The sequence below is a fragment of the Boleophthalmus pectinirostris genome, unplaced genomic scaffold (assembly GCF_026225935.1).
Source record: "Boleophthalmus pectinirostris isolate CB_2022bp ecotype Guang Dong unplaced genomic scaffold, ASM2622593v1 HiC_scaffold_14, whole genome shotgun sequence".
Classification (NCBI taxonomy): domain Eukaryota; kingdom Metazoa; phylum Chordata; class Actinopteri; order Gobiiformes; family Gobiidae; genus Boleophthalmus; species Boleophthalmus pectinirostris.
Window position 1 is genome coordinate 27,583,461 of NW_026571047.1, and position 19,984 is coordinate 27,603,444.

General features: G+C 42.2%; 1 protein-coding gene across 1 annotated transcript in view; it reads right to left on the reverse strand.

The window, feature by feature from the left end:
* Nucleotides 1–19,984, reverse strand: part of LOC110159514 (melanopsin-A-like) — a 170,616-nt gene that overhangs the window by 34,565 nt on the left and 116,067 nt on the right. The window contains exon 6 of the mRNA XM_055150565.1: nucleotides 10,301–10,462. Coding sequence (XP_055006540.1) covers nucleotides 10,301–10,462 — 162 coding nt within the window. The remainder of the gene's footprint in view (nucleotides 1–10,300; nucleotides 10,463–19,984) is intronic.

Genomic DNA, 19,984 nt, shown 5'->3' on the forward strand with positions numbered 1-19,984 from the left:
TACTGTCTCTCTCTCTCCTCTACTGCTCTCTCTTCTCTTTTACTGTCTCTCTCCCTCTCCTCTCTCTCTCTCTCCTCTACTGCTCCCTCTCTCTGCTCTCTCTCTCCTCTACTGTCTCTCTCTCTCTCTCCTCTACTGTCTCTCTCTCCTCTACTGTCTCTCTCTCCTCTACTGTCTCTCTCTCTCCTCTACTCTCTCTCTCCTCTACTGTCTCTCTCTCTCTCTCTACTGTCTCTCTCTCCTCTACTGTCCTCTCTCTCCTCTACTGTCTCTCTCTCCTCTCTCTCTCTCTCTGTCTCTCTCTCCTCTCTGTCCCTCTCTCTCTCTTCTCCTCTACTTCTCTCTCTCTCTCCTCTACTGTCCCTCTCTCCTCTACTGTCCCTCTTCTCTCTCTCCTCTACTGTCCCTCTCTCTCTCTTCTCTCTCTCTTCCCTCTCTCTCTCTCTCTCTCTCCTCTACTGTCTCTCTCTCCTCTACTGTCTCTCTCTCCTCTTCTGTCTCTTTTCTCCTGTCCCTCTCTCCTCTACTGTCTGTATTCTCTCGTGTCTCTTTCCTCGCCTGTGCCTCTCTCTTCTTCTTTCCCTCTCTCCGCTCTTTCTTTCTCTTCTTCTGCCTCTTCTCTTGTCTCTCTCTCCTCTCCTGTCTCTCTCTTCTTCTGCCTCTTCTTTTTTCTCTCTTGCCCCTCTCCTGTCTCTCTCTCCCTTTCTGTTTCCCTCATCTTCTCCCTCCTTTCGTGTCTCTCTCTTCTCTTCGGTCCCTCTCCTTTCCTATCTCTCTCCACTTCTCTCCTGTCTCTCTCTTCTTTTGTGTCCCTCATGTCTCTCTCCTCTTCTATCTCTTCTTTTCTCTCTCTTCTCTCTCTCTCCTCTTTTGTCTCTATTCTCCTCTTTCGCACCTCTTCTGTCTCTCTCCCATCTCTTTCTCTTCTCTCCTGTCTCTCTTCTGTCTGTCTTCTGTCTCTCTTCTTTTGTCTCTCTCTTCTTCTGCTCCTTCTTTTGTTTCACTTTTCTGTATCTCTTTCCTGTCTCTCTCTCTCTTCTTTTGTCCTCTCTCCTCTCTCTCCTCTCTCTCTCTCCTCTTCTGTTTCTCTCCCATGTCTCTCTCTTCTGTTGCACTCTCCTTTTGTCTCTCTCCTCTCTTTTCTCTCTCTCCTCTCCTGTCTCTTCTTGTCTCTCTCCTGCCTGTCTCTCTCTCCTCTCATGTCTCTCTCTCTCTTCTGTCTCTCCTCTCTTGTCTCTCTCTCTCTTCTTTCTCCTCTCTTGTCTCTCTTCCGTCTCTTCTTTTGTCTCTCTCCTCTTCTGTCTCTCTCTTTTCCTCTCCTGTTTCTCTCCCATCTCTCTCTTCTCTCTCTTCTTTTGTCTCTCCCCTCGTCTCTCTCTCCTCTCTTTTCTCTCTCTCTCTTCTGTCTCTTCTTTTGTCTCTCTCCTCTTCTGTCTCTCTCTTTTCCTCTCCTGTTTCTCTCCCATCTCTCTCTTCTCTCTCTCTCTTTGTCTCTTCTCCTGCCTGTCTCTCTCTCTCTCTCATGTCTCTCTCTCTTCTGTCTCTTCTTTTGTCTCTCTCTCTTCTGTCTCTCCTGTCTGTCTCTCTCTCCTCTCTTGTCTCTCTCTTCTTTCTCCTCTCTTGTCTCTCTCTTTTCCTCTCCTGTTTCTCTCCCATCACTCTCTTCTCTCTCTCTCTTCTTTTGTCTCTCTCCTGCCTGTCTCTCTCTCTTCTGTCTCTTCTTTTGTCTCTCTCCTCTTCTGTCTCTCTTTTCCTCTCCTGTTTCTCCCCCATCTGTCTCTTCTCTCTCTCTCTTCTTTTGTCTCTCTCTCCTCTCATGTCTCTCTCTCTCTTCTGTCTCTTCTTTTGTCTCTCTCCTCTTCTGTCTCTCTCTTTTCCTCTCCTGTTTCTCTCCCATCTCTCTCTTCTCTCTCTCTTCTTTTGTCTCTCTCCTGCCTGTCTCTCTCTCCTCTCATGTCTCTCTCTCTCTTCTGTCTCTTCTTTTGTCTCTCTCTCTCTCTCTCTGTCTCTCCTGTCTGTCTCTCTCTCCTCTCTTGTCTCTCTCTTCTTTCTCCTCTCTTGTCTCTCTCTTTTCCTCTCCTGTTTCTCTCCCATCACTCTCTTCTCTCTCTCTCTTCTTTTGTCTCTCTCCTGCCTGTCTCTCTCTCTTCTGTCTCTTCTTTTGTCTCTCTCCTCTTCTGTCTCTCTTTTCCTCTCCTGTTTCTCCCCCATCTGTCTCTTCTCTCTCTCTCTTCTTTTGTCTCTCTCTCCTCTCATGTCTCTCTCTCTCTTCTGTCTCTTCTTTTGTCTCTCTCCTCTTCTGTCTCTCTCTTTTCCTCTCCTGTTTCTCCCCCATCTCTCTCTTCTCTCTCTCTCTTCTTTTGTCTCTCTTCCTGCCTCTCTCTCTCCTCTCATGTCTCTCTCTTTCTGTCTCTCTTTTCTTCTCTCCTGCCTGTCTCTCTCTCCTCTCATGTCTCTCTCTTCTGTCTCTTCTTTTGTCTCTCTCCTGCCTGTCTCTCTCTCCTCTCATGTCTCTCTCTTCTGTCTCTTCTTTTGTCTCTCTCCTCTTCTGTCTCTCGTTTCTCTCCTCTCTCTTCTCTCTCTCTCTTCTTTTGTCTCTCCCCTCGTCTCTCTCTCCTCTCTTTTCTCTCTCTCTCTTCTGTCTCTTCTTTTGTGTCTCTCCTCTTCTGTCTCTCTCTTTTCCTCTCCTGTTTCTCTCCTATCTCACTCTTCTCTCTTCTTTTGTCTCTTTCCTGTCTGTCGCTCTCTTGTCTCTCTCTCTCTCTCTCTTCTTTCTCCTCTCCTGTCTCTCTTCTGTCTCTTCTTTTGTCTCTCTCCTCTTCTGTCTCTCTCTTTTCCTCTCCAGTTTCTTTCCCATCTCTCTCTTCTCTCTCTCTCTTCTTTTGTCTCTCTCCTCTCTTGTCTCTCTTTCTCTCTCCTGTCTCTTCTTGTCTCTTTCCTGTCTGTCGCTCTCTCCTCTCTTGTCTCTCTCTCTCTTTCTCTTCTTTCTCCTCTCCTGTTTCTCTCCCATCTCTCTCTTCAGTCTCTCTCCTTTTCTGTCTCTCTCTTTTCCTCTCCTGTTTCTCTCCTATCTCTCTCTTCTCTCTCCTCTCATGTCTCTCTCTCTCTCTTCTGTCTCTTCTTTTATCTCTCTCCTCTTCTGTCTCTCTCTTTTCCTCTCCTGTTTCTCTCCCATCTCTCTCTTCTCTCTCTCTTCTTTTGTCTCTCTCTCTCTCCTCTCATGTCTCTCTCTCTCTCTCTCTTCTGTCTCTTCTTTTGTCTCTCTCCTCTTCTGTCTCTCGTTTCTCTCTTCTCTCTCTTGTCTCTCTCCTGCCTGTCTCTCTCTCCTCTCATGTCTCTCTCTCTCTCTTTTGTCTCTTCTTTTATCTCTCTCTTCTTCTGTCTCTCTCTTTTCCTCTCCTGTTTCTCTCCCATCTCTCTCTTCTCTCTCTCTTCTTTTGTCTCTCTCTCTCTCCTCTCATGTCTCTCTCTCTCTCTCTCTTCTGTCTCTTCTTTTGTCTCTCTCCTCTTCTGTCTCTCGTTTCTCTCTTCTCTCACTTGTCTCTCTCCTGCCTGTCTCTCTCTCCTCTCATGTCTCTCTCTTTTGTCTCTTCTTTTATCTCTCTCCTCTTCTGTCTCTCTCTTTTCCTCTCCTGTTTCTCTCCCATCTCTCTCTTCTCTCTCTCTCTTCTTTTGTCTCTCTCCTGCCTGTCTCTCTCTCCTCTCATGTCTCTTTCTCTCTTCTGTCTCTTCTTTTGTCTCTCTCCTCTTCTGTCTCTCTCCTCTCTCTTCTCTCTCTCTCTTTGGTCTCTCTCCTGTGTGTCTCTTTGCCCCATCGTCTCTTCTCCGGTGGGACATGCCGTGAATAGCACCACAGAGTTGTGTCCCGCTGGACTCTCAGCTCACCGCTCTTATGTGGAGAGGGCGACTCCGCTAAAGAAAAACATAATCTCCTTAAGCTTCACCGGACTTGAGTTTTCATGACCTATAATTACAACGATCGTGATTATACAAAATGTACCACACAAACAATGTTATCAACTCTTTACTTCACATTATTGTTTGTCAGAGTAATGACCCTCATTTATCACTCATCCTGTTCTAGACCTGCTCCTGAACCTGAATGTTCCACAGTGTGACATTAAACAAACTCTACTTTTTCTACATTTATTCTATTCCAGGTGGTTTTTATAGCTTAAAAATACCTAGAAAAACAACATTCTGACTGTGAGCGGGGTCGCCTCTCCACAGATCTGACCTGTAACTTGGTCTGGTTTGGTCTATATGAAGATAGGAAGGTTTAATGCCACACTGTGAAACATTCCAGACAAAGCGGTAACATCACCACGGCAAAAAGCACACAATGCACGCAAGTAAAACAACCTTCTGTTTGTGTTTTTACTACAGTTACGACATTCACAAAAAGTTAGGTAACCAATTTATTTAAAGAGGCTGTATTTTAGGATTTTCAATGACAAAATTTCAAAACTTTTTCATGATTTTACAGCATCTACTTTCAGGGCTAAATATGAAATGTTAACTTTTTCCACTCACCTTATGGTTTGGTTTTAGTTTTTTAACATTCAAAATACTGTCAGTGCGTTTATTGTCGTCTCTTTTAAACAAAAGGTGCAGACGTTCAGAAATAATCATAATTGTCTAAAGAGAACTTAACAGAACACTGTAGTTGCGTGAAAGAGATACTAAAATTCCTTGACTTTTCCAAAACATTCATTGAATTTATAAAATTTCATGACTTTTTCAGGTCTGGAAAATGACATTTTCAATTTCCATGACTTTTCCAGGATTTCCATGACCACTGTTGGGAGAGTTACTTTAAAATTGTAATGTGTAATTTATCACTTGTTTCTGTCATTTCAAAGTAATTTTGAGCCATATATGGACTGAACCAGGACTAAACCAGGACTAAACCAGGACTAAACTAGGACTAAAACAGGACTAAACCAGGACTAAAAACTAGGACTAAAACAGCCAGGACTAAACCAGGACTAAACTAGGACTAAACCAGGACTAAACCAGGACTAAACCAGGACTAAACCAGGACTAAAACAGGCACTAAACCAGGACTAAACCTAGGACTGAACCAGACTAAACCAGGACTAAACTAGGACTAAACCAGGACTAAAACAGACTAAACCAGGACTAAAACTAGGACTAAACCAGGACTAAACTAGGACTAAAACAGGACTAAACCAGGACTAAACTAGGACTAAACCAGGACTAAACCAGGACTAAACTAGGAACTAAACAAGGACTAAAACCAGGACTAAACTAGGACTAAACCAGGACTAAACAGGACTAAACTAGGACTAAACCAGGACTAAACCAGGACTAAACCAGGACTAAAACCAGGACTAAACAGGACTAAACCAGGACTAACTAGGACTAAACCAGGGACTAAACCAGGACTAAACCAGGACTAAACTAGGACTAAACCAGGACTAAACCAGAGGACTAAACCAGGACTAAACCAGGACTAAACAGGACTAAACAGGACTAAACCAGGACTAAACCAGGACTAAACTAGGACTAAACCAGGACTAAACTAGGACTAAACCAGGACTAAACCAGGACTAAACCAGGACTAAACTAGGGCTAAAACAGCACTAAACCAGGACTAAACTAGGACTAAACCAGGACTAAACCAGGACTAAACCAGGACTAAACTAGGGACTAAAACAGCACTAAACCAGGACTAAACTAGGACTAAACCAGGACTAAACTAGGACTAAACCAGGACTAAACCAGGACTAAACTAGGGCTAAAACAGTACTAAACCAGGACTAAAACTAGAACCAGGACTAAACCAGGACTAACTAGGACTAAACCAGACTAAACCAGGACTAAACCAGGACTAAAACAGACTAAACCAGGACTAAACCAGGACTAAACTAGGTCTAAACTAGGGCTAAAACAGTACTAAACCAGGACTAAACTAGGACTAAACCAGGACTAAACCAGGACTAAACCAGGACTAAACCAGGACTAAACAGGACTAAACTAGGCTAAACTAGGACTAAACCAGGACTAAACCAGGACTAAACTAGGACTAAACCAGGACTAAACCAGGACTAAACCAGGACTAAACTAGGACTAAAACAGCACTAAACCAGGACTAAACTAGGACTAAACCAGGACTAAACTACGACTAAACTAGGACTAAATCAGGACTAAATAGGACTAAACTGGGACTAAAACAGGACTAAACCAGGACTAATCTAGGACTAAACCAGGACTAAACCAGAGCTGAACCAGGACCAGGAAGTTCTGGTCCTTTCGCTCGCGGTCACCCGACGGTCTACGTGGTCGCGTCTCCGGCGTTTCACCGCTGCTGATATCACCGCGAGTTTGTATGAAGAAAAACGAAAAACCCACCACTTCAATCCAGGTTAAAAAAGCACAGTGATGCTCTTTACTGACATTTGTACCGAGTAAAATAGTACTATGTTTTTCCCTGTAATGCCGAACATTACTGCGTTACAGCAAAAAGCAACGCATCACAATAAATTGTTACTTTTATTAACTTTTATAACGTTAGTCCCAACACTGTCCATGACTGTGGGAGTTTAATTCTGTGGTGTATTAACAGCGAACACATAATGTATTTGATGACCATGTTGCCTTTTATTGCCGAACGGATTAACATGTTTTATGAGTTTAATTTTCTTTTTTGATGCCCCTCCTTTGCTCCCCTTTCTCTTTCCTCGCTTCCTTCTCCTCGATTCCTCTCCTCGATCCTTCATTTCTCAGCTGTCAATCAAACGTGTCATATTGAGCGGTGTCCCAAAGAAAACCTCGGAAGGAAGGAGCAAACATGAGGGAGTCTTCAGGAGCACAGACATCAGAGAAAAGAATGAAACTTTATTGGTCTCGGCGAAGCGTTTGCATCCTCTTTCCTCCTCGTGTCTCCTCCGTCTGTGGGTGGGACTTCCTCAAACATTTCCTGCAGAATCGAGGAGAGGAATCGAGGAGAAGGAAGCGAGGAAAGAGTGCATCCTGCTCGTGTTTATCAAGTTTCTGTGTACAGTTTTGTATCATATTTTTGTATATTTACGGAGCGCTGCGGTGTGGGAGCGTGGATGACACAAGCTTGTGGCCTGAGCATCTGAAACTTCTCCAGACATGTTTGTGATGAGGCTCAAAAAAGCTAAAAAAAAAAAAAAAAAAAAAGTTTTGCATAATAGCCGCTCTTTAAACACGTCGTCGTATAGTTACACATTCCCTGTCATAAGATCACAAACTCAGCAAAAGCAGTGAGGAGCACGAAGCCCGAGATCATAAACAACACAATCACTATCCACTCACTCTCTCTTTCCTCTTCTTTCTCTTTTTCTGTCTCTTCTTTCTTTCTCTCTCTCTCTTCTTGCTGTCTCTCTCTCACCCTGTCTCTCTCTTCTCTCTCTCTTCACCTGTCTCTCTCTTCGCCTGTGTCTCTCTCTTCACCTGTGTCTCTCTCTTCACCTGTGTCTCTCTCTTCACCTGTGTCTCTCTCTTCACCTGTGTCTCTCTCTTCACCTGTCCTCTCTGTCTCTCTCTCTCCTCTCTTTCTCTCCTCTTCTGTTTCTCTCTTCTTCTGTCTCTGTCCTCTTCTGTCTCTCTCTTCTTCTGTCTTTCTTCTTTTGTTTCTCCTGTCTCTCTCCTCTCTTGTCTCTTTCTCTCTCTCCTCTCTCGTCTCTTTCTCTCTCTCCTCTCTCATCTCTTTCTCTCTCTTCTCTCTTGTCTCTTTCTCTCCTCTTCTCTCTCTCTTCTTCTGTCTCTCTCTTCTTTTGTTTCTCCTGTCTCTCTCCTCTCTTGTCTCTTTCTCTCTCTCCTCTCTTGTCTCTCTCTCTCTCTCCTCTCTTGTCTCTTTCTCTCTCTCCTCTCTTGTCTCCTCTCTCTCTCTCCTCTCTTGTCTCTTTCTCTCTCTCCTCTCTTGTCTCTCTCTCTCTCTCTCTCTCTCTCTCTCTCTCTCTCTCTCTCTCCTCTCTTGTCTCTTTCTCTCTCTCTCTCTTGTCTCTTTCTCTCTCTCCTCTCTTTCTCTCTCTCTCTCTCTCTTGTCTCTCTCTCTCTCTCTCTCTCTTGTCTCTTTCTCTCTCTCTCTCTCTTTCTCTCTCTCCTCTCTTGTCTCTTTCTCTCTCTCCTCTCTTGTCTCTTTCTCTCTCTCCTCTCTTGTCTCTCTCTCTCTCTCTCTCTCTTGTCTCTTTCTCTCTCTCTCTCTCTTGTCTCTTTCTCTCTTCTTCTCTCTCTCTCTCTTCTCTCTTTCTCTCTTCTCTCTTGTCTCTTTCTCTCCTCTTCATCTCTCTCTTCTTCTGTCTCTCTCTTCTTTTGTTTCTCCTGTCTCTCTCCTCTCTTGTCTCTTTCTCTCTTCTCTCTTGTCTCTTTCTCTCTCTCTCTCTTGTCTCTTTCGCTCCTCTTCATCTCTCTTCTGTCTCTCTCTTCTTTTGTTTCTCCTGTCTCTCTTCTCTCCTCCTCTCCTCTTCATCTCTCTTCTGTCTCTCTCTTCTTTTGTTTCTCCTGTCTCTCTTCTCTCTGTCTCTCCTCTCAATTCCCCTGTTTCTTTCCTCTCTCTCTCTCTCTCTCTCTGTTTCTCTCTTCTTCTGTCTGCCTCTTCTTTTGTTTCTCCTGTCTCTCTCTTCACCTGTGTCTCTCTCTCCGCTCCTGTCTCTTCTTCTCTCTCTCTCTCCTCTTCTGTCCTCTCTCCTCTGTCTCTCTCTTCTGCCTGTCTTCTCTTTCTGTTTCTCTCTCTCTTCTCTGCTGTCTCTTTCTCTCGTCTTCTGTCTCTGTCCTCTTCTGTCTGTCTCTTCTTTTGTTTCTCTCACCTGTCTCTCTCCTGTCCTGTCTCTCTCTCTCTCCTCTTATGTCTCTCTCTTCTTCTGTCTACCTCTTCTTTTGTTTCTCCTGTCGCTCTCTTCGCCTGTCCCTCTCCTCCCCTCTTGTCTCTTTCTCTTCTGTTTCTCTCTTCATCTGTCTTTCTTCTTTTGTTTCTCCTGTCTCTCCTCTCTTTGCTCCTATCTCTCTCTTAACTCTCCTGTCTCTCTCCTCTTGTCTCTTTCTCTCCTCTTCATCTCTCTCTTCTTTTGTTTCTCCTGTCTCTCTCTTCGCCTGTCCCTCTTCTGCCCCTCTCTCTCTCCGTCTCCTCTCCTGTCTCTCTCTCTCTGTCTCTCTCTCCTCTCTTTTCTTCTGCATCTATCGTCTTCTGTCTCTCTTCTTTTGTTTCTCCTGTCCCTGTCTTTTCCTTTCTCTCTCCTCTCTATTCTCCTGACTCTCTCTTTCCTCTCCTGTCTTTTCTCTCTTGTCTCTTTCTTCTTTTGTTTCTCCTGCCTCTCTCCTCTCCTCTTTCTCTCCTTTTCAGTCTCTCTCTTCTTCTGTCTGTCTCTTCTTTTGTTTTTCCCGTCTCTCTCCTCTCTGTCTCTTGCCTTTCTCTCTCCTCCCGTCTTTCTCTCATTACTCTCCTGTCTCCCTCGTTTCTCTCTCTTGTCTCTCTCTCTCTCTTATCTCTTTCTCTCTTCTCCTGTCTCTCTCCTCTCTATTCTCCTGACTCTCTCTTTCCTCTCCTGTCTTTTCTCTCTTGTCTCTTTCTTCTTTTGTTTCTCCTGCCTCTCTCCTCTCCTCTTTCTCTCCTTTTCAGTCTCTCTCTTCTTCTGTCTGTCTCTTCTTTTGTTTTTCCCGTCTCTCTCCTCTCTGTCTCTCCTCTCTATTCTCCTGTCTCTCACCTTTCTCTCTCCTCTCTTATTTCTTTCTCTGTTCTCCCGTCTCTCTCCTCTCTGTCTCTCTCCTCTCTATCCTCCTGTCTCTCTCCTTCTCTCTCCTCCCGTCTTTCTCTCATTACTCTCCTGTCTCCCTCGTTTCTCTCTCTTGTCTCTCTCTCCTCTCTTATCTCTTTCTCTCTTCTTCTGTCTCTCTCCTCTCTATTCTCCTGACTCTCTCTTTCCTCTCCTGTCTTTTCTCTCTTGTCTCTTTCTTCTTTTGTTTCTCCTGCCTCTCTCCTCTCCTCTTTCTCTCCTTTTCAGTCTCTCTCTTCTTCTGTCTGTCTCTTCTTTTGTTTTTCCCGTCTCTCTCCTCTCTGTCTCTCCTCTCTCTCCTCCCGTCTTTCTCTCCTTACTCTCCTGTCTCCCTCGTTTCTCTCTCTTGTCTCTCTCTCCTCTCTTATCTCTTTCTCTCTTCTTCTGTCTCTCTCCTCTCTATTCTCCCGTCTCTCTCCTGCAAACATGTTTTCGCCGAGGCTCAAAAACCCGAGAAAACAAACACAAATTTGACGTAATACCCGCTCTTTAAACACATCGTCAAACCGTCGCACATTCCCCGTCGTGAAATCACGTACCCAGCAAAGGCGGTGAGGGCCGTGCAGGAGTACGGGGCCCACGAGATCACGAACAGCAGAATGACGATCAGGGCGATTTTGGCCATCTTCCACTCGCTCCTCATTTTGTGGAACCTTTTCGCCGAGTCCCTGGTTCCGTGGGAGTTTATCTTGCTTATTGCCCTGCGTCAGAGAGAGACAGTCCAAAGTTACACATCTCACATACGTAATAATATAATAACGGGGTAATTTACATGTATGTGCAATTGGGCATGTAATTGTTATCCTGTTTCCGGGTAAATTAGATCAGATGCCCCGGTTGATGGATCTGTTTTGAAGTCAATTGAATTAAGTTTGTAAGGTTAATGTCAAGATTTGTACAGACATGCATAAAACATAAACATAGAAAGCTGCATTGTGTATTATAACGTGTAGCGGATTGTTTTTATTCATTTGCAGCTGATTTCTCGGGGATTGTGACGCTAATTGAAGGCACTGCTCTGTCTGAAGCTCCGTTACTCAATTTAGACTTTAATCTGAGTTTTATTTTGACACAGTCTGACCACGAAGAGCTGGTTTAAACTGGAACTACAACAGGTGAGATGATTTGTGCTGTTAAGTCCCTCTAACATAAAGTTACAATCATTGGGCGCTCTGGATTATAACGCACTAATGGTCTATTTTCAAACTTTTTTCACAAATAAACCACACTGGACTTTAAAAGAAACACAACAGTGTGATGGGTGAGTGGTTTTGTTTGTTTGTGGCGTTCACGGTGACTCTGGGCTTTGTTCAGTTGTGGCGTGTAGGGAGGTGCTGTCTGGGATCGCTGGATTGTCGGCGTGTTCGCAGTGACTCAGTTGTTCAGTCGTGTCTAGAAGCGGCACATTGCACTCGCTTTTTCGGTTCGTTCCTCCGTTCCTCGTCGGCGTGGAGTGATGAGTGTGTCTGTGGGTGATTTTCGCCTTGCGGTCGCTGTCTGCTCCGTGTGTGTTTGCGTGTGTTCTGCGGGTGGTGCGGCTTTGTAGTTTACTGAAGTCGTGCTGGGACACCTGAGTGGATTCGTGTATAGTGCGCTCTGAATTGTGGGGCGCGCGGTTGTTTTTTGATGGGGTTGGAGGCTTATGTGCGTGCCCTATGGTGCGGAAAATACAGTAGTCACGTTCACCTCTTTATTGAAAAACAAACATCTCAACAGGACCATGAATGCTGAATGAATGAATAGTTGGCCCTAAAGAGGCCGTTACAGACATGGCTTTTAACCCAAAAGTACGATTTTTAACAAATATGCACTAAAATTAGTTCAGCGATATGCATACATTTCTAGTTTAGACACATTAACACAGGTAATCAGTAGAAAAAAGTGATTTTGGTGTTTAGTGGCCCTTTCCTTAGTCAGGCTGGTACCACCTAGTGCCTCCACTCAATTTCATTTCTCTCCGACTAGGTCAGGAATCAGAATACGCTAAAACAACCATGTTCAAACTATGAAATTCAGAGTTCAAAAATTCAGGCCCATGGGCCAAATTTTTCTTGGCCCTCAGACTTCCAGGTGACTTGGCCCAAATGACCTTACATCAATTAAAAATTTGCTTTTTACTGCAAGTTTTTTGAAAATCTGCCTTGCTAAAGCAAATATTTAATATTTAGTGTGTGGTTTTAAAGATCTTAGCATGAATAAAGATTGATGGCTCATTCTAATGTGATAAACAAACACATTTTTCAATTATTCACTGCACTGAGCACCAGTCTACGGCCCTCGATCAGCCCTCTGCTTTGTCTGTGTTTAGAAATGTGGCCCTAGAGGAAAAAAGGTTGGACACCCCAGCACTAGATGATTCGCAAAAACCCCTGAAGTGCAAGTTTGGGCAACAGCCAATCAGCGAAGAGCCATACATTCTGTGTTTGCAACGATTCCCAAGATCGAGGATTTAAAGCTGAAATAAAGAATGTTTGGTGAATTTTATCAAAGGGAAAGACGTTATTGTCCTTCTTCCTACGGGATTTGGGAAAAGCTTAATATACCAGTTAGCCCCGTTAGCGGCGCATTACATACGTCACGACCAAAGAGCAGTGGTTGGTTAAATAAAAAAAAGTACTCTCCTACCTTTGAGCGAGTGAATTCTAACACTGCGAGGTCAGACGGTTTGTACGAAGTGAATCAGGCCACCCTGTCATATCCAGTGGCAGACTTTTATTAAATGCCTCTAAACTCTGCCCCTGTGATGTGATTGGTCGACAACAATGAAACTTAGGTTAAGTTTGTTTATTTGCCATTGGTAATTAAAAACCACATTGGAAAATATGTGCGCAAAATATAGCCCAAAGTGCACCATGAGACATTAAAAACAACCACATAAACAAACAATCATTACAGACGTCATATTGGCTCCGTGAAACAAACAAGGTTCAAAAGATTAAGTAGCTAAAAAAAAATATTATGGATCCACATCAAAGTTCAAACTGTATTGTTGAAGCTTATAACAGCTTGTGGGCGGAAGCTGTTAACATAACGAGAAGGCTTATATTTAATGGAGCAATAATCGTCCAGAGAAAAGAACATTTTAAAGGTGCACTGTGTAACTTTTTGGTTGGGAGTCCCTCACCTGCTTGTTTCTATAAATATGTCATTGCTCTGCCTGAAATGTTCCACGGTGCGACATTAAACAGCTATTACATGTATTAAATTCTCAAAAATACCTAGAAAGAAAAGTATTCTGACTGTGTGCGGGGTCACCTCTCCACAGATCTGACCTGTAGCTTGGTCTGGTTTGGTCTCCATGAAGAAGAGTTTAATACCATACTGTGAAACATCCCAGATTAAAAAAAAAGAAAAAAAAAAGAAAAATGCCTTTAAAAATATGCTTTAAAGGTTGTATGGAGGATTTTGTTTTGTTTCAAATTGTCAATGATAGATTATAGAGGTGCAGTAGCCTTGTAATTATGATGACCAAAAAAAAGAGAATAAAAATTCATCAACTCTGGACGTGGTGGGGCTAAACATTTACCAATAGATAACGACACTGCCTCGTTATCTGTTAGCTGACAGGCTGTCAATCAATCTCCCTACGTTTCTAGTGTAACTGACTTGCCTGCGCGCCGCCGGTACGTGGTTTACGTACGACTGTCACGCAGTCCACAGACACAAGACGCACAGACGCTGTTTACTCCACCAACGCAGCAGTTCTTAGCGGCTTTTTTTGACCTATACTCCTACAAGAATCCAGGAGCAGTTCGCCGCAAAAGAAAGTCAGTTTTTGAGGTCGCTGAAAGAAGAAGACAAGGGGAAAAGCAGCGAAGCCAAACTAAGGTGATTCATTCCAGCGATGGCGCAACTGAAGCAGACGCAGGGTCTAAAGACTGAACCACTGGTCCACAAATTACTCCTGGACAGGAAACTTCTGCTTATTATGAAAACGTACTTTATTTCCAAGAGCTAGACAAACGTTTTTCAGGACACGAAAGCGATATCCTATGTCTGAAAACGTCATTTTCAATGCAAAGAAAGAGTCCGCTTGCTGCTGTGTGTTGTAGCTAGTTCATTCGCACTGAATCTCCGCGCAACCTTCTCTGCACCCCTTTCCTGCTCCTCTCCCCGCTGCCCGTTCCACTCTTCCCCCTGCTCCTCACTTCTCCGGGCACGGAATCTCCGTGCACCGCTCCCGTCTCCCCTCTCCTCTCCTCTCTCCCTGCTCCTCACTTCTCCACGCACGAAATGTCCGCACACCCGCTCCCCCCGCTCCTCACTTCTCAGTCTTGCCTAACCAACACTGTAGTTAGTTGTTTACAAGTCATGTGCAGCACCGGCTGTAAACAAACCTGTTTCTGGTGTAAAGAGGAGGCGGGAGGAGGCGTTTCTACGTAGGAGCTGTAGGGGAGGGGGGTGGTTTCACGCATGCGCAACATTTGAATAAGGACAAACAGTCGCTGGATTTCTCGTTCCTTGGAAAATCCTCTATACAACCTTTAAGATAAGTGGGGAGATGTTTGCACTGAAGCACACGTGGTGACAAACTCTGGTCTGTGGAGGGAGTTTAAATGGAAAATAATCACAAGATTTTTCAGGACACCAGAGATCACAGCTGAAATGAATCCTGTAAATCCTGATACCTGCTGGCGAAACTGTGGTGCCTACCTAGGAAGTCATACTCACAGATTTTGGACTTGTCCAAAGATCGGTCTGTTCTGGAGTGATGTTTTGGCAGCTCTCAATACAGTATTTCAGCGATCATTTGTTAGAGAACCACAGCTCGCCATTTTAGGGTTAATCCCAGAAGGTTTTGGAGGAAACGATAAAAAATACCTCTTAAGAATTTTACTGACTGCTGCACTTAAATATATAACTATTAAATGGTTGTGCCCTGACTCGCCCACTTATCATATATGGATTGAAAAGGTGGGAGAGATTTATCGGATGGAGCAAATCACTTATTCTTTGAGATTTAACAGAGAGCTCTTCATTAAGAGATGGAGTCCCATGTTTGCTCTTTTATTCCAACAAACTTAGCATGTCTTTTTTTTATGAATTTATGTACTTATTTTTATGATTATTATTATGTTTTTGTTTTGTTTTTCTATATACTAATACTAATACTTGTGCATTTGTCCATTTTAACATATATGTAAATGGCTTTGTAACTGACCATAATGCACAAGCTGTGATATCTTAAACTTAATAAAAACTAAGTTAAAAAAAAATAAAAAATTATGCTTTAAGATTATAATAAATAGTAAAAGATGATGAAAGGAAATGACAGTGAAAATAATATGAGTTAAGTGACAGAAAATGTAAAAAATGGGGTGGTGGTGCAGGTTTTGTTGTTTTATTCTATATTTTTCTATTTTGTTTTTATGTTAATTATTGTAATTTGTTAAATGTTACATTCTGTTGTCTTTAATTAAAAGAAAAAAAAAAAAACAATCATTCAAAACAAAGCCATGTCCACAGAGAAAACCATTTGACAGACCCTCCACCAGAAAAGTTACACAATGCACCTTTAAAGAGCTTTGAGGACTAGGGACACTGAAAAATTTGCTGGATCGGATATCGGCTTCCAAATATCGACTACGCCGATATCCTGGTTGGGCATAAAGTGGTGATTTGATGAAGTAAGACTATTTACGGGTCAGAAAGTCTCATAATGTTTGTACTTTTATTTACACTAAGATTTTCTGTAGTTATTTGAGCTGTAAATAACAGCTACATAACACATTTGGACCAGTTTTGTCTAATTTTATTTTAGTTTTAAAGGAAATAAAATGCTGTTTTCAGTGTCTGCTCTGGTATCCATGGAAATCAGCAGATATTTAAAGCTTTAGTATCGGAATCTGGATCAGTGCATCTCTACTGGGGATGGGCAGGTCACAGTTCAGTTTAATTAAATCACTAAATCAACTTTTTATTCAGTATCCTGACCCCTCTGACCCCATTTTCACTGTTTTCATTTTAAACAGTTTGCAGCGATTCAGAGTTATTCCTCGCTTACCTTACGCATTCCGAGTTTATAAGTGCTTCTCACAACTCTTAAGGCCGCCACGCACGACAGGATTTACGATCGTGTCACCTGTTTCGTATCAAAACAATAAAACGACTCGCTTTGAGACTCTTAAATGTTCAAAAGATCAGAGCACTGCGCTTCTAGTTTAGATACAAGTCAAAACGGTGTTATTATTACCTGTGAAATATGGCGCAATACTTCAGATACGTGATTTTTAATGCACAGAAAGTCGTCGATAAAGTCCACAGGGAGTAGAGTCACGATCGCTCATCAGCTTTACTCCGGTCTGGATGTAAACAGACACTCGTGAGGAGCTACTCTCGCCTTTTTACGCCTCGAACTGGATTAATAACGCTGTTTTGTGGACTGCGTGTCATTATTTATGTAGGATAAATTCAGTGGATAATATGGATGAGGTGCTGCTGCTTCAGGGTGGCCACGGGGTCTTAAAAGTCTTAAAAATGTCTTAAATTTCATGTTTGTAAATTAAGGCCTTAAAAAGTCTTAAATTATGTTGGCCAAGTCTTATTTTTTACACAAAGGTCTTAAATTTCAGTAGCCTATTTTTTGTAAACTCAACCGGGTTGAATGAATGTTCAATTTGGAGTATGCACAAAAAATATTCTGGTTTCTGGTGCCGGCGGTAATGAGTAAAGAATCAGTAGAGTGGAGGAAGATGTTGGATGGATCATGGGGAAGTGTAGGTTTACTCCACTGTGGCTCTTTGATTCTAGATATAGCACCATAGTTGGTTGGTCATTATTAGAACTGGATCTGGAGGTTTTCACTCACATAATGGGTGAGATGTTGGTCTTAATTTTCATTTAAGTGGTCTTAAAAAGGGGTCCAGTCAAGTGGTAACAGAGGGAAACAGGCAGATTTTTTACATTCAAATGTCTCTTATTCAGAAACTAGAGGAACTATTGAAATAAGTAAAGTATCAGAATGTAGGAAAGAGTTACACTCCAACAGGGTCAAGTTAAACCTGTGATATTCTTTCAAGTTGTTGACAAAAAATTTTAAAACTGATGTCAGTAACGGAGGGAATGAAATATGCAGCACTTTTTGGGCAATAAATCCAAACAGTGATAACTCTTGGTTCTCACTTACATATCCTTAACAAACTGGTTTGAATATTTGCTTCATATAGTTTTCTACCATATGGTACAAGATTAGGTTGAAAAACCTCTTACTTTTTGAGCAATGAGATTTTTTATTAAGAAAGGTCATGGTAACGGAGGGAAAAATAACGGAGGGAAAATTGTGCAAGCAAGTAGAAGGTGCAGGATTTTACATAATTTGTCAGGTTTTTTCTTCCGAAAACTTTAATATTACTTCAAAATGAAAGGTAATTATTTCTATAAAATATGTCAGTCCTTCCAAGCAAATTTTTTATCATTTTTAAATACTTTTCTTTTTTTTTGAAAAATCATGTACCTTCATCAACAGTTCAAAGATGGAATAACACAAGATATGATGAAATACATCAGTTTATTTACATGATTTGCAGGTCTTTGAAATTTGGGAAATAATTTTTGTTCCATGTTTCATACATGGTCTGTTTAAAATGTATGTAACTTTAGAACCAAAAATGGGACAGAAAAAAGGTAAACAGTTTCATAAACTAGAGTACATATGTATCTGTTCAATACATTTTTATATCAGATGCATTAACTTGAATTTTTGGCCTTGCTGTTTACTTCTGCTTGACCGGACCCAAAGGTCTTAAAAAGTTTTCAATGTGGGCCAGTCAAACCTGGGAATATCCTGTGATTAAATGTACAACTTTTCGAGAGGTAAGTTTATTTTCTCTATATCTCAAGTTTGTTTCTTGCGTCTCTGTGTCCTTCACTTCAGCTGCTCGTGACGCTGTTTTCTTGGCTGTTGCCGTAGCGTTGCTGATGTTTGGTGGTTACGATATAGCGGCTTAAAAATTGCACATAAAGACCAAAAGTCGGGTCACACCTCCCTGAACTCGGGGAGAAGCAAATCGCAGCCAAAACTGGGCACATTCTCCTGTAGCGTGTGGCGGCCTTTAGAGACCAATGTAAAGTTGACTGTAAAGGTAACAACTAGTATGCTAAAGTACACTTCCTGATTAACAGACAGTAAAACGCTTTATAATAAGAATAAGACAGTACAGTTTTGCTTCTGTACATGGGGAAAGGATCACGTAGACGACCTTTAAGTAGAATACATTAAAGTCAAATAGAACGGAGTAACTTAGTAATGTGAACTTTTGTCATGTCTAACTTTTAACTTAACTGATCGGTGTATTTGACGTTTAAAATGTGGTCAAGTATTCCCCTCATGTTCAACAAAAGCCCGGACTAAACCCGACAAGAATCTATATTCATTTGGGTCAGAAACAGGACGTTGGGTGATTCATCTTTCACCATTGACATCAGTGATAAATGACCAACTGAGGGAAAGATCGGAACTTATTTTTAACTCCAGAGCAGATTCCAATTAGCGCAGGGAATTTACGCAGTATTTCTTAAAGGTCCCGTATTACACAGAATTGACTCTTGTGAACTTTAAGTCATGTTGTAATGTTGTTACCTCATCAAAAACAGACCTAGAGTTGTGTTTTGTTTCATTCACACATGTTTGAGTAACTCTTTTATTATTAGACATTTCATCTCCAAAGCTCAAAATGCTCTGTTCCACCTTTTGTCATGAAGTGGTACGTTTTGTTCAGTAGATTTGATGATTTCTGGGGCTGAAATCATCCAAATCATTTTAGTGAAGGTGTATGGAGTTTAAAAACGCAATCTAACTCAGTCTAAATATGCAGGGTTTGTGTGTTAAACATGCGTGAATGTGTGTAAAATCCCTCAGTCGTCCAGGTAGAATCCATAGCAAAGGAGAAATTCACTTTGCCAATTCGACAAATGTTTATTTGGATCGAAAATGTTCTCAGCTCATCCAAGCTGCTGCTTCAGTTCTGGTCAGACGCTTGTGGACACTGCTTTATATCTGTCTACAGGGAGGAACTAACTACACTGAAACTACTGGGATGGGAGACGGGAAAGACAATCCATCCTTGAACAGAAATTGAGCCCTCAGACATTATCTGGCTCCCATCTACAAATCCACCCTCAGACCAAAAACAAAGTAAATAAACAATAGGGATATCCAGGTCAGGGCCAGAGGTGTGAAAGCTGCATTATGGCCCTGAATGATTCTGCTAATATGAGCCCAAACTCAGTGCAAGTTCAATAGGCCGAACTAACTAACATAAACTTTAAACAAGTAGATGTGTTAGTTTCAGAGTAGTTTCAGTGTAGTTAGCTCCTCCCTTCAGACAGATTGTTAGGACCCAGCTCGTTTGGGGGTGAGGGAAGTAACAAAAAAAAGAAAACCAAGATGTAAAATGGAATAAATTAAATCATGTTTAATTAACAGGACTGTAAAGGTAAGTTAACAAAAGACTAAAATATACAGAAAGCAACCTAAACCAAGAAACAGAACAACAGAATAAACAGAGTTTTGTGCCAGAAAAGGGGTCACGCAGGTTTACACAAAAACGAGTGGTAAAACTTAGGGACACACACGAACTAAGACACAAGTTCCCCAAATTAAACCACATAAATCCACCAACAGAATCAAGTGACCAAATCAAAAAGAACTAAACTAAACAACATACACGAAAACCAAAATGGCAGACTGGCCACCAAGGCCAGCAGCCCCGAACAGGTGCTGGTCATCTCCTTAAATAGGGGGAGGTGGCTGCAGGTGAGGTGGGCGTCGACCTGCCCCACCAATCACAGACCAGGGCTCCTGCAGCAGGAATCAGGAGAACTTGGCAAAAATCACACAAACAAATTAGAACTAAGGCCGTAAAACAGATATAAGGAAGTGTCCACCAGCGTCTGACCAGAACTGAAGAAGCAGCTTGGATGAGCTGAGAAACATATTCGACCAAAATAAATGCTCGTCCAGTCGACAAATTGAATTTCTCTTCACTCTTGTCTTTGATTGGTTCCTATCTCACTCTCTCTTTTCAGTCTGGTACATGTTTATTGTGAGTAGATGACCTGGTAGTTCTTTTTTTGTTTGTTGTTGTTGTTGTTGTTGTTTTGTTTGTGTGTGTGTGTTTTACTCAGATTTTTTGTCTTTATTTAAATATTTTATCCTGACAATGCTGATATTTGGAAATGGTTATTAAATAAAGTTTGAGGGAAGAAAAGAAGAATTTCTCCTT